The 13,756-nt window shown below is 37.7% G+C and overlaps 1 protein-coding gene and 1 long non-coding RNA gene across 2 annotated transcripts; one reads left to right on the forward strand and one right to left on the reverse strand.

Moving 5' to 3' along the window:
• Nucleotides 1-1,661: 1,661 nt before the first annotated feature.
• LOC148872906 (uncharacterized) lies at nt 1,662-13,192 on the forward strand. Its single transcript, XR_016107715.1, has 3 exons — nt 1,662-2,147; nt 11,043-12,352; nt 12,422-13,192. It is a non-coding gene; the product is annotated as an uncharacterized LOC148872906 (long non-coding RNA).
• LOC148872907 (transcription repressor MYB5-like) lies at nt 10,873-12,327 on the reverse strand. Its single transcript, XM_088972189.1, has 2 exons — nt 12,014-12,327; nt 10,873-11,707 (listed from the first exon to the last, which is right to left on the reverse strand). The coding sequence occupies exons 1-2, from the start codon at nt 12,325-12,327 to the stop codon at nt 11,074-11,076; spliced, it is 948 nt and encodes a 315-aa protein (XP_088828315.1). The 3' UTR covers nt 10,873-11,073.
• Nucleotides 13,193-13,756: the final 564 nt, after the last annotated feature.

Here is a 13,756-nt window from a genome sequence, read left to right on the forward strand (position 1 = left end):
TGGAAGTATCAAATTGCATGTTTTTGTACAAGCATTTTGATTTGCTAGTGAGATCAATATTAAATTATTTGTTCTTTCCACAGTTACTATTGTTTCCTTTTTTTTATTTTTAAAATGCAAATTAAGATGGTTCTTTTCTCTCTTTTTTTTATGTTTGTTTAGAAATATCAAAAGGTTTATGGTGGTGGAACGGTGGTTCTAGGAAACAAAATAGAATGAGGGTTTGAATATCGTCCAATTCACCAACCATGTGTTATGCGGTTGTGAAAATTAAATGCAGAAAGTCGTAGTGGTGAATAAAACAGTGATTTTGGGAAACAAAAAGAGTTAAAATGTTCCCAATGGCAAATAATGGGAGATGCGGGGGTAATGGCAGTCTAGCAAAACACCCACTTAATAGATCTTTTAAAAGGGACTGGTTTCATGTTTCAATAGATTACATGGAGTGGTTGAATTGGAAACTGAAATCACAACATATCTCATTGGAAAGAATTTCTATGTCATGAAGAAGAGATGACCCCTGTTATCCTCCACCAAATTGGTTTCTCACGGCTGGGCTGGATGGCCAAAACTTCTTTCTTTTATGAATAATTTTCTAAAATAATTAAATAAATAAAACGAACATCTTAAGACATCCGTTAAATTGTTTGCACATGTATAATGCTCATAATGTGTGATGCTGATGTATCATGGTATGTTTGGATGTGATGCTGACATTTACTCCAAAACCAAAATCTTTCCTTCTTCAAAAAGGAAAATAAAAAAAGAAGAGAAAATTCATTGGGAAAATACAGCCTAATTTGGCTATAAAAGTAATTAAACTAGTTTTTATTCTTTTTTATTTCAGTTGAAGATTTTGTAACTACTCAAATTGTTATTTCACAATTTACAGAACTATACTCAAACACCACTATAGTTCTTCATTTGGAAAATATCAATGGCCTTGCCAATTGCCATAACACTCCAATCCAAGTAAGACCAATCTAATGCCTAAGTTATTTTGGTTTGATAGTAAACAAGAGAAAGCAGAAAGTTCAAGAGAAATTTGTAAGGTTTTTAAAACCGAATCAAACAACAAACTGTTCAAGGGTCCGGTTCCTGGGCTGAATGGTTCGATTATTTAAACCAAAAAGACAGCTCATTCTGACAAAAAATAAAAAAAATGGTCAAAACTGTTGGATGGTTCGAATGGTTCAAATGGTTCGACCACCCGGGTCAGTAGCTTGTTAATCAAATCAACATTTTTTGCCAAAAGATGATTCTAGGGTAAAACGAACCGGTTCCCAATTTTTCCAGTCCGGTTTTGAAAACCATGAAAATTTGTTAAACTCCTTAAAATCTTCTTCCTATCAACTCTCTGTTTCTCTTATTTCCTATTAAACCAAACACAACCTCAGTATAGATATTTGGATTGAACCCCATCTCATTCTCCGCAACCTACTTCAGAGGACCCTGAGCCTGAAGTCTGCAGGGTCAAGAGTGAAGACCATGAATGCAACTACCCATCAAAATGACATAAATGACCTTCACCTTATAGCTTATGGGCAGTTGAAACAAGAAGGGCAGAAATTAAAAACGTAGAAAATCAGAAGAGAAAGGTTGGTTTGGTCCGTTAAGCATATCGGACCCTCAAATACTCTACAGGGTTGGAATGTTTGGTTGGGCGGCCCTCTCTCTTGTCATACACTGTTCATCAGACCCATTCTTCTCCAATTTCCCAGGCTCAGAGACCCACACCCCACTAAAGCTACCGGTCAATCCAAACAAACAACTTTACCCGCCTATTTCAGTTGCCCATTCATCTCTTTCTTGCTCTCTCTTCCCCTCTCTCTCTCCCTCTTCCTCTCTCCCTTTCTCACTCCTCAACGTTCATGCACATGCTTCTCTCAATCTCTCATCCCAACGGAGATATTGACAATGCAGAAACCCAGAAGCTAACATTTCTTATATCCTCTTCGTGCATGGACTCTCTGTGAATTTCTTCACCTACTTGTTCTGCTTGCCGAGATGCCCATCATCCCCACCCCACACATAACCAGCATATTTCTTACTGATACTCTTTATCGATGTTCATGACGGGCGTGCTCAACGAATTGGGTTGCGATTGTTCTGGAATTTGGGATGCCGGAGGGGGAGTCTGTTCTCCGGTGAGTCTGTCTCAACTTGTGCTTTGCATTTGCATGAATAATGAATGATGAATGATGAATCCTCTTGTTGGTGTTCTTGTTCGTTTAAAAGGAAATTATTTTGCTGTTCTTCCTCTGTGAATATACAAAAATTGTCTCAAGTGAACTTCTGTAAAATATCCTGCATCAAAACAGAGAGGCTTTCAGTGATGAGAATGTTTATAGGAATTCAGTTCATCGCATCCCCTGTTTGCTAGTTTCATGTTAGTTTGTGGCCTGTTTTGAATGTTTGTTTTATAAGAGGTTAGAAGATTTGCAGAGAAACGTGGATTCATCTGAGCTGTTGTTAATGAATGTTGTATTCTCTCTCTAGATTCATGTGAACTCTTATGACAGAAGCTGAAACTCTCTCTCTCTCTCTCTAACAACTACGAGCAATTTGTCTCAAAGAATATGAAACTCAAAATCACTTTGGAGACTGAAAATGTAGTTTGAAATAGAGGGTAGAACGCTTGGTAAAGGGTGTTTTAGGGAAAATACTATTTAACACAACCAGAGAGATCACTTGCTTTCGTCCTAATTGGTTTATTAATTATAGGGACAGAAACCAAGAGAAAACCATGAGAAAATACTATTTAACACGATGATCATTTCCCCGATTTGCATTGTCCACGTGGCACAATTACATTAGTTCACTACCACCTACTTTCTGGGTCTGGGTCCCACCCTAGTTTAGGGAAAAGCTTGTATTGGGCTATAGGGCATAGGCCCTATAAAATATGCATGCACTCCAAAGAAGAAACCCAAAGCAATTATGGGTCTTCTTGTCCTAGAAACTGTAGATACTTAGGCCACGTTTAGCAGGTTAACAGAATCCATTCCTGGCCATTTCTTGCTGAATTTGGGCAAGAATTGGATGGAATAGCGATTGATTGGACCAAATGGGCCCAAAGTAAGGTCCATTCTGCCCAAAAAGGCATGCCCAAAAGTCATTCCACGCTCTTTTTGGCAAACAAAAGTCATTTCACACTTGGACAAGACTGAGGATCTGTCCTACACAGCACCCATTTGTCATAGTCTTCCAGTGTAGCCAATCATCTAGGACTATCTGGTGGTGGACCTTCATATGGGCTCATTGTTCATTCCTTGAAACCCCAAGATTTATTTGAGTGATCTCTCTCTCTTCTTCCTTTAAGCCATGTTTGTTTTGAAGGAAAATGTAGGAAAAAGAAGGAAAAGGTATGAAAACCTTTACAATCCTTATATTGGTTTCTTTGTTTTTTCCATCATTTCCCTACCTTTTCCTTCAAACCAAGCATGGCCTTAGGGGACTGATAATCCGAGGAAGAAGAAGAATACTAGAGAAGTGTTGATTTGATTGGACGCCATGGTAGTAGATATCTTCAGACCTCAGTTACAGAAAGGCCAAATGTTTTTAAAGAGTTGAGCAGGAATAGAGAAACCATTCAGCGTAGGTATCAGTGGTCCTATTCATGGTGGGCAGTAAATCTTTAGTGCAAAAGTCAGTTGCTAACTGGACAAACGGCTGTACCCAGTAACCAATGGCTTTCTAACTTCATGTGGCCACCCCGGTTTGCCGGTTTGCAGGTGGAGCGAGCCATCCAACGGTCATTTATCAGATGCTTATTGCTTGAAATCTAACAGTCAGACTGAACCGTTGACCATTGGCTATTCAAAAAATGCGGCTACCAATTTGATTTGGTGTAGATTCTATGTATCTCACTTCTGTACTTTGTACTCGTCCCCGCCATACACCCAGTATCAACCTTTAGGCACGGGCCTACCGAGGAAATTCTTTTATTTTTGTAAAAATAAGGTTTAGGTCAATCAAGTTGGCGTTCCACCTACTTCACTATCCACCACTCAAACACTCGTGCACAAGCAACCACCATCTGCCGGTCACAAGTAAATAAGACTGTTAGTTTCAAAAGGGTCAACTCTGAATCAGGTCACGCATTTCATAAATGCTCCAAAAACTTTTTTCTGTTTCCTATTGGAATTGGGTTCTGCATCTCAACCCGGTTTGAGTTGGGACCGGGTTTTTTTTGCTTACCGACCGATCCAGTTGTCCCTCCCATTACCAGTTTGCCACCTCCCCCACGGCCCCGCTTTGTTGTATATATGCTTTTATTCATGGGATTTTATTTAGGTTCAGTTTGGAAGGAGTACAAATACAAATATGTAGAGCGGAAAACCCTGTAATTTATATTATTTTGTATGTATTTGTATTGTATACATTTGTATTTGTGTTCCTTCCAAACTGAGCCTTATGGGTAAAGCAAATCTCTTATTTTCTTCATTTTGATGCAAATAGCATAATCGAAGCATTAACCAAGCTAAGGCTTTAAAGTATTGATATGATATACCCCATACCTCATATCATATCAGGTGTATTATAAACGAATCGAGGGGTGACTTATTGGTATGTTAGCTGGTTTGTTCTAGTATTGATACGAAATCGATTCTTGCAATTACCGATTTGAAAAGGGGGATTATTAGTAGTGTGTGACACTAAATACCAAAAAAAAATTCTGGTGTATTATATCATATTGGTAGGTCTCAGATACTCTAAATAAAGGGTGTTTCAGGGGTAGACATACATAAAACTGACCCCTTTGATTAATTAAAAACAAAAAAAACAAAAAAAAGTTATTAAGCATTGAAACACCTGATATGCCTAATCATACGTATCGGATTTATCAATACTTTAAACCATGATAACATTCAAGAAAAATGTTGATTTAGTAATTGTTTGTGAACGCCTGTAAAATGTTTAATACAATGCTACCATCCACCTGGTCTCAACTTTGCTTGTTTTATTTTTTAGTACAGGGTGTTAAACCCAAATTTAGAAGTCCAATATAGTTCCTAGAACTCGATGATAGCACCCCAATTTCATATATAAATTGATACAAACATTAGGGACCGCAATGACATAGGTGAAAACAAATCACACATCACATGACATGTGCTAGGATTTTTCTTTAATCTATATACAAAATTAGATTGGAGAACTGAAATAAGTTATGATATTTGTCAAAAACAACTAGCTAGGTTTTTCGTTTAGTTACTTTTCCATGCTATTTAGTATTTATATCTCAATTTAGTTATAAAATTTTTTATTTAGTTTAATTATACAACAAGTAGTGTAATACCAATCAGTTGGGATCCTGTTGTGACCGGTATCCCTCCTTGAGTTAATAAAGAGGATCAAGACTGTTTTATGGAATATTTGGAAAATGAGTGTGACAGAAATGCAAATGCTTAGAAGGATGAGTGGCAAAACTAGAAATGATAGTGTTACAAATAAAGTCATAAGAAGGAACCTAAGAATAGCTCTAATAGGTGATAAAATGAGAGAAGGTAGATTAAGATGTAGGTTATGTGCATAGATAACAACCTACACCTAGGGGTGAAATTGAGCTAAGTCAAACTGAACTTTAATTTACATGTCTTGGCTCGATTCAACTAGAATACTATTAGGCTTGAGCTTGAGTTTGATTCAAACTCTATTTCATGGTCCGATATTGGTTCGACTAAATATTTGATGAGCTTGAGTTCGGCTCCAAAGCTCAAAAATAAATATATTTTTGTATTTTTATAAATAAATATATATATATATATATATATACATGATAGATTCTTTCATCAAAAGATGATATATTTTTATAATATATAGTATACTCTTATATTTTATATAGAATATAAGAAAATGTTTTACATAAAATAATATTTTTTCATACTATTATAAATTATATATATATATATATGTTAATCAAGCCAGGCTCGTGAGCTGCTGAGCCAAACTTTTTATTGGTCAAGCTCAAGTCTGAATAACTAATTGAGATTACCTTGAATTTGAACTTGATTAGAGTCAAACTTGAATTGAGCCCAATCGAACTCAAGCACAAACTATTCAATTAGAGCTCCACTCAGTTGCAACCCTACCTACAACACTTATTAGGAGAAGTGATTTTTTATAAGTTGAATGGGTTAAAAGAGATAGGGGCAGACTGAAAAGGATTTGAGTTGAAGTAAAAAGAAATAATTTAAGCTCCATAATTTAATTGTGGATGGCAAATGAACAAGATGGGATGATGAACAGGATTCATATAGTTAGACTCCATATAGTTGGGATACGGTTTAGATGATGATGATTAGGGAGAGACCTCTTTGTACACTCAAAAAACGGTGCCTTTTTTCTGTTTGGAAACGTTCCTGCCAAGTAGTATGTTTTGTGGAGCAATAACAACGTTTTCTGTTTGGTACCAATGCTCTAGGAAGCGTTTCCAGCACTGGTACCCATTATCTAGTGCCACGTCACTGCCACCTCACGTCGATATTGGCAGCAATGAGTTGCAGCTTCAAAAACAGTTCCAAACAAACACCCATTTCCTAAAACACCATTTTTTCTGACGTGATGCTGATGTGGTGCAGTTTTCTAGAGCAACAGCAATGATGCAAAACAGACGCTTAATCCTCCCATGCATTCAAGGAGAGGATAGGCATGCCTTCATCTTCTAGATGGTATTAGAATAGTGAGGATTCCAATTCAACATCTTCCCATGTCTTCATCTTCTAAAGTAGTAGGAAAAGGGCTATATATGGTCAATGTAATTAAGAAAGCAAATTACTTCAAGCTGTAACAACTCATTCTTAATTTGTCTAATGTAGTTCTATTAGGATGTGTTCTTACTCAATCCCCTGGCTCAAAAAATAATGCTTAGAAATAATTGTAAGTTCATATCCTATCTCTAACATTCATTATTTTCTTATAGTTTTTGAAACTCAGCTATATTACTTACATGTAGGACATAATCCACATTATTTCCAAAACCACCATCCACTACTTTTTGCAGCTAGTGTTTGTTGTTCTAGTAGGCAGGTGCACTTCTTATTGAATATGTCGCCCCACCCACACACAAGAAACAAAAAAGGAACGCCCTCCAAAGTAACCATAACCTATCATTAACCCTCCCAACTTTTCTAGTCTCCAGCATATGTAGAGAACTTTGTTTTATCTCTTCTCTTAGGTTTAAGAAATTAGCATACAGATGATAGTGAGTAGTTGGCTCTCATTCCAAAATGATAACTTCATCATGTCATTCATCCATAGTTTACTTAATACAATGAATGATGTTTGAAGGTGTGGAAGTTAACTAACATTTGTTTCTCATCATAAAGGATTTAGTAAACATAATTACAATTAACAACAGCTAAATAAAAAATTTCAAATAGTTCTTAATCAAACTACAAATACTTTAGCCATATGATGAACAGATACCCTGAAACGATTTGAAACAGTACCCTTCTTTGATTGATGTGACCAAATTATAAAGGCTAGCTAGAATGCATACTTTGTCCATGTAGGAAAGTTATGGATCTCTTCTATTTCAAATTTTCTATATGCATAAAAGTGAAAATAAAATCATAAACCATAGTATTTTATTTTTTAGTCAAAATGGTAATGTTATCCTCTTAGTTAATAAACATCATTAGTTGCTTTGATTATGAATGAATTGATACATATTCAAGAGGACATTTCATGGTGTATGTTTTTTGTTGATGATATCATATTAATTGATGAAACCCGACCGAGATGGATTGGATGCAAAATAAGATTTGTGGACAAATGAGCTAGAAAGAAGAGGTTTTTAAATAAGTAGGACAAGTGTAATGTAAATTTAATATTAATAGCATTGGCCATTGTTTAATTAGTATGATGGTAAAATCTTGGGCTGATAGGTGCAAGAATGCAAGTTATAGTTTGTATGAGATGGCGATTTTGTGCCAAAATAATGTCCTAGGTTAGGTTCATATCCACTCTACCCCTTCCAAGACCCCAAATAGCTAGGACCAACATAGGGTAATGGCTCTATAGGAGTGGAAATTAGAGTCTATTAGTATTAGAGACAATTAAGGTGGAAGTTTCCTATAGCATGAGAGCAACATGGACAAAATGGAGTTGGCCCTATGTAATAGGAGAAAACCTACTCAGTCTTAAAGAAAATTTCTATAAAATTGTTATATTTTAAAAATAGAGCTTTGTTTGGAGTAAAGCATATCAGACAATCAAAAAACATGTCCAAGAAAACGATTTTAGCAAAAATGTGCAAATGTTGAGATGGAATAGTGAGAATCAAAGATAAACCCGCTTCTAGGAACTTAGGAATAGCTCTAATAAGTAAAAAAATGAGAAAAAATAGACTAAAATTGCATTCGTCATTCCTTATTTTAAGGACTTATCTCCTTTTTGCAGTTAAGATGCCCCTATGAACAAGCAAAAAGGAGATAACTCCATAAAATAAGGAATGCCAAATGCAGCCTAAGATGATTTAGTCAAGTTCAGATAAAATCTCTATAGCATCACTAAGAAGTGATATATGAGTTTTGAGAATGGGAAGAGTTGGGACATGGGATGAAAGATTTGGCAGCCCATAATTTAAAATTTTAAATGGCAGTTAACAAGTGGAGCCATGGATCATGATTCATGTAACCAATCCCATATAGCCTGGCCCATCCCCCATCGCCTTAACCCCCAACCTTGGTGGCAGCGGGATTTGATCCCAGGTCTCTGCAGCAAACAAATCAGAGATCCTACCAACTAACCCACCATCAGTTGGTTACTTAGCTGAGTTTGAGTTGAGTTGTGTAAGAGACAATTATAGAATTGTAATATATGCTTTCTAGTTTAAAATAGATTAGCTTTCCTTTTAATTTATACCCCACTTACTAGGTTTAACGGCTCCTTAATCTTATAGCTCCTCCCCTTATCATCACCCCATCTACCCTAAGTCATTATTGTTCAACCGAAGTATACAAATCTCAACATCTTGTTGTTGCATGTGACTTGAAAAAAAGTCCAATCATCTGTTCATGTTTTTGTAGAGAATCATGAAGAATTCAACTACATGACAATTATAAACGTATATAGATCTACCACCAAGTGATATCATGTCAGTTTTGTAGAAACTAGCTAGGGTGTTATTAAACTATCAAACCCTCCAATTTATTTTCATGCTAGCTCTTCCTAGTCATCAGTTACTTCTGAGTTCTGACTGATGTATATGCAGTTCTGAGTGTTATAAAGCTTTAGCATAGAATAACCCATTGGCTTGGACAATCAGTGCATACATTTGCAATATATCTGAGGTGTATTATTTGACATTTCAACTCAACGCGTCACAAGACAGACTTACTTCAACTATTTTGGGCCGGTTATACAAACCTTCACCTTTCTGCTCTATCTAGGCCTTCATATCAATCCTCACCTTCTTTTCGGCCTTCTCATTGTCCTTTTATAGCGTTTAGCTCATAAACTGGTCTTTACGTTACGACCCATTAATTAATTGTTACTACAAAATCCTAGATAATAGCCCCCAGGCCATCTATAGGCTCAAAATCCTCATGGATGAAGAGAACAACCACAATGATGATACTAAATGTGCTGATTGGTAGCATTAATTTTCGATTTCTTTTATGGGTATTTTTTCCATGGTTAATAGATTTGAAGCACAAATTCTTAGGGCTTAACTTCATTTCTTGGTTGATAAAGATCACTGGGCATGAACAAAAATTGCATGGAAAATCAAGAATTCTCCGCATGAATGGTCAAGAACAATTAATACCTTTTTTTTTGTTCCCATAACGTGGTTTCTATCTTTGGATGTATAATATTGATGCATCAAAGCTGTGCTCTTTAACTGTCAATAATCGAGTTAACCTTCTTTAATTGCTCAGTGAATATAGATCCCAGCATCAAAAGTAGTCGGCTATGTATTTCACCAAGAATAGTCTTTTTTGCTTGTTTTGAAGACTCATGCATGTAGACAGGTTCTAGAGAGCTTGGGAGGATGTTCATCTTTTTTTTTTCCCTGAAGCACAACAAAGAAATATAGCTATAAGGATAGCCATTAATTGCACTTCATAGGGTGATAGGAAATTAAAGTTATGGACCCATATATATTGCAAATTCGAAGGGGAATACTGTCTCTTTAAACCACATAATAGAAAAACAAAACTAAAGAGATACATCATACATATCATGGTAGCAAATGAATGGGAAGATACAAAATAATCATATTTGTACTTGAAAACATAATGCAACCTAAAGTTGCAAAAATGGAATACGTGGAATTTCTTTTGGATCAAACAATAACTTCATTAATGGAGGTAATACTTGCACCCAATACTCTTCTCTGAATCTAAATTATCCTGTTCTTACTATTAGTATGTTTTTTTTTCTTTGAAGGCACTATTAGTACGTTATTTTGCTTGATGAAAGCATCTATGTGCATGACATATCTATAGTAGTAGATCATCGAAATTCATTTAAATAGATCTTCTATGAACAGGGTCTTCTACCACTTAGCCAGTATCGCATTAATTGAAGTCAAAGTCACTCTGAACGTAAAATCACCAAATGATCTTCATCCTTATCCATATTGATTGGAATGAATAATCTGGTAGTGGATTAATTGATAGAACTGTATTTGCATTAGAGCTGCATAAGGTAATATCTCTACGATGCCTTGAGCTTTGTATCATTAATCATTTCATAAGATCACTCACTGAACCAGGCGATGTATTTAGATCATAAGTTGATAAAGTTGAAAAATTATCAAGCTGTTCTTCATCTCTTCGTTTCTGTGTTATTTATTGTCAAGCTGTTACCAAATCTCTGCAACTATATATGATTTGAATCCTCACAGCGAAAAAATTGTAGTTTATTTGCAAACAAGTAGATGCATTCATTCATCCAAATTTCAAAGCAGTTGTTCAATCTTCAGCTTCTTAGAAACAACAATAACAGATACAACAACATTAATACATATAATATACATAAAATAGCAATCATCAAACAGTTTGATTTGATCTTGATCTGTTCACTCTCAGAGCAGGTTCTTGCTGAGTGTAGACAACTGATTCATAGCCGCTTATCGACGTGATCTACAAACCGCTTATGCTCGTCTTGGCTAAAAGCAGCTGTGGAGGATGTGAGTGGAGATTCCCAGATTGCACCATAGCCGAAAGCCTGTGCAGAAGAGACTAGATGATCAGGAGGTGCAATCAGATGATGGTTAGGTTGCTGCTGCTGATGCTGCTGGTGTTGTTGTTGGTTCCCGAACATGTCCTCGTTTATTAATGAATTCAAGAAGGAAGAGAAGACTTCATCAGTGCAGCAATCGATATTATCCTCTCCGTGGTTGCTGCCGATTATGAAGCCATCAGAATTCTGCCAGTTTTCTTCGTCTTTGCCCACTTCCCGACTTTGGTCCTGATCCAGACTCATCTCTCTGAAGCATTCCTTACCCTTGTAAGGCGTGGTTGCACCACTGCAGAGCCGTGGTACGGGATTAGGGTTAGGGTGAGGTTGAAGTTTTGGTGCAGGAGGAGCAGCGTGGACATTCTCCTCCGAGGAATTAGGGTTAGGGTTCAATGGCTTGTGCGTCCTGGGATCTATTCCTTGGTTGATCAACTTCTTACTGAGATGAGTATTCCAGTAGTTCTTGATCTCGTTGTCCGTTCTTCCTGGGATCCTCCCAGCAATCAAAGACCATCTGCAGAGAACACCCAGAAAATTGAAACAGAGAGAACGTCAGAAGATTTACTAACTATGTGGTATATCATCATACGAAGCAAGGGAATGAGAGTGCAACGACGAAACCCTAAAACGAAGGTGGAGGTGAATACGCAAAAATTGAAAACCCTAAGAGCTGTTCTATTGGGAAAACAACTGTTACTGGAGGAATGAGACGAGATTGATCTAAAAGGGTGGTGCAAAGTGAAGTGCATAGAGAGAGAAAAGAAGAAGAAGGTGCAGGTGTAGGTGTAGGTGTAGGTAGGTCGTCGACTCGTCGTAGTACCTGTTGCCAAGGAGACGGTGCAGACGCAGGATGAGATCTTCCTCGTCAGGTGCGATCTGGCCTCGCTTAACGGAGGGTCGGAGATAATTCATCCACCGGAGCCGGCAGCTTTTGCCACAACGAAGCAGCCCCGCCCGCTTCGGCAGCGTCCTCCACCGCCCCTCGCCTTCTCTCTTTATGTAACTGGCCAAAAGCTCGTCCTCCTCCGGCGTCCACGGCCCTCTCTTCAGACCCACCTTGCTGCAACACGGCGTCTTACTCGTGCTCGACGATGCCGCCGCCGCCGCCGCCGCTGACGAACTCGGATTCCTCATCTCTTCTCTTATCTCTCTACTCTCTGTATGCCTCTTCCCTTTTTCTCATGTGGATTTGGTTTCCTTCCTTTTTATACGGCTTTCGCGAGTGCAGGTGGACGTAAATGGATGAGGAAGTGAGGTGGAGAAAACGGAGAGAAACCAGAAATGTGGGACCCACCATACGATACAGACAGTGAGTCGGTACTAGTTTACAGCGCAGAAATACAATGTTATTTCTCTCTGCACGTGCCTCTTCTTTGTGCCAAACCTGAACGATAAAAAAGGAAGGAATCACTGGAAGAAATGATAATCTGCTTTGCATCCCATCAAACTAAATAACTAATTGTGGGTTCTTCGGGTCCTACGAGAGATTCCCATCATCCAAGGGTAATGGGTTGTTCTCCCGATCCCCTCCCAGTTCAGTATCAGGATTTGATTACAAGAGATCAGCTGGACCTTTTTCGCCACTTGATTCCTGTAAAAGCCGTTGGATTGAGATCCCAACTCGATTTTGTAAGATGTGGGAGCCTGAATAGTGTTTTATGGTCGATCTGTCGTACTTAACCACGTGAGCAGCTGATCTGTCGATCGTGGTTTAGAGACAGCACGAAAGTTGTCAAAAGACAATCTGTGCTGTGAGTCAACAGCCTCCTTTCCCAGGCCATCCGATCTGTGGACTCCTGCTGACCGTTGACCAGATCTTCTCTCAGTGACTTTCAAGCAAATAGAGAATCGTTAATGGCATCAAGATCCGATCTGTGAAGACCAGCTTGCTGTATGTATGGACTATGGAGCCCAATACACAGCTTGCTGTATGTATGGACTATGGAGCCCAATACAATGTTATTTATCAAAATTATAGATGAATTTTAATTGGTCAAAACTCTTCCCATACCATATCTATTTCCCCCAAACTAATCCCTTATGCTATCCTTCCTTATCCGGAAATGTGACTGGGACCCGTTCGTAAAATGCCTGAGTAACGAGCGGTAATGATGATAATTTGACCCATCTTGGGTCGATAATAAAACAATGAACCAAAACGAAAATATGGACCTGAACCATCACTTGCCAGATGGCCCACATCCCATTTTCAGACAAGTGGGATCCACCAGTCAATAAGCCTCACAATCAAGAACTAATGGCTTTTCTGCACTTCCAAGCGCCAATTCCGTTCAACATGTGCACTTCTCCTGTAAATAATCTGGATCTGGATCCCCCGAATTTTGACGAAAACCCACCTGGTATTTAAAGGGGTAAATTGGTCAACCGGTGTTTATTTTGATACATTTAGTTGCAAATTCTTTTTTTTTTAAATAAAATTCTCAGTTTTCCTTCTCAATCAACACAACATGAGTTCGGCTGTGGTACTGGAGACACAATATCGGAAATATTAACCAATCAGGTGGTATTAATAAAAAAATAAAATGGATTTCGATATGAAAGC

Source organism: Nelumbo lutea, chromosome 2 (assembly GCF_056320005.1).
Source record: "Nelumbo lutea isolate HS-2025 chromosome 2, American lotus-T2T, whole genome shotgun sequence".
In the NCBI taxonomy this organism is placed as follows: domain Eukaryota; kingdom Viridiplantae; phylum Streptophyta; class Magnoliopsida; order Proteales; family Nelumbonaceae; genus Nelumbo; species Nelumbo lutea.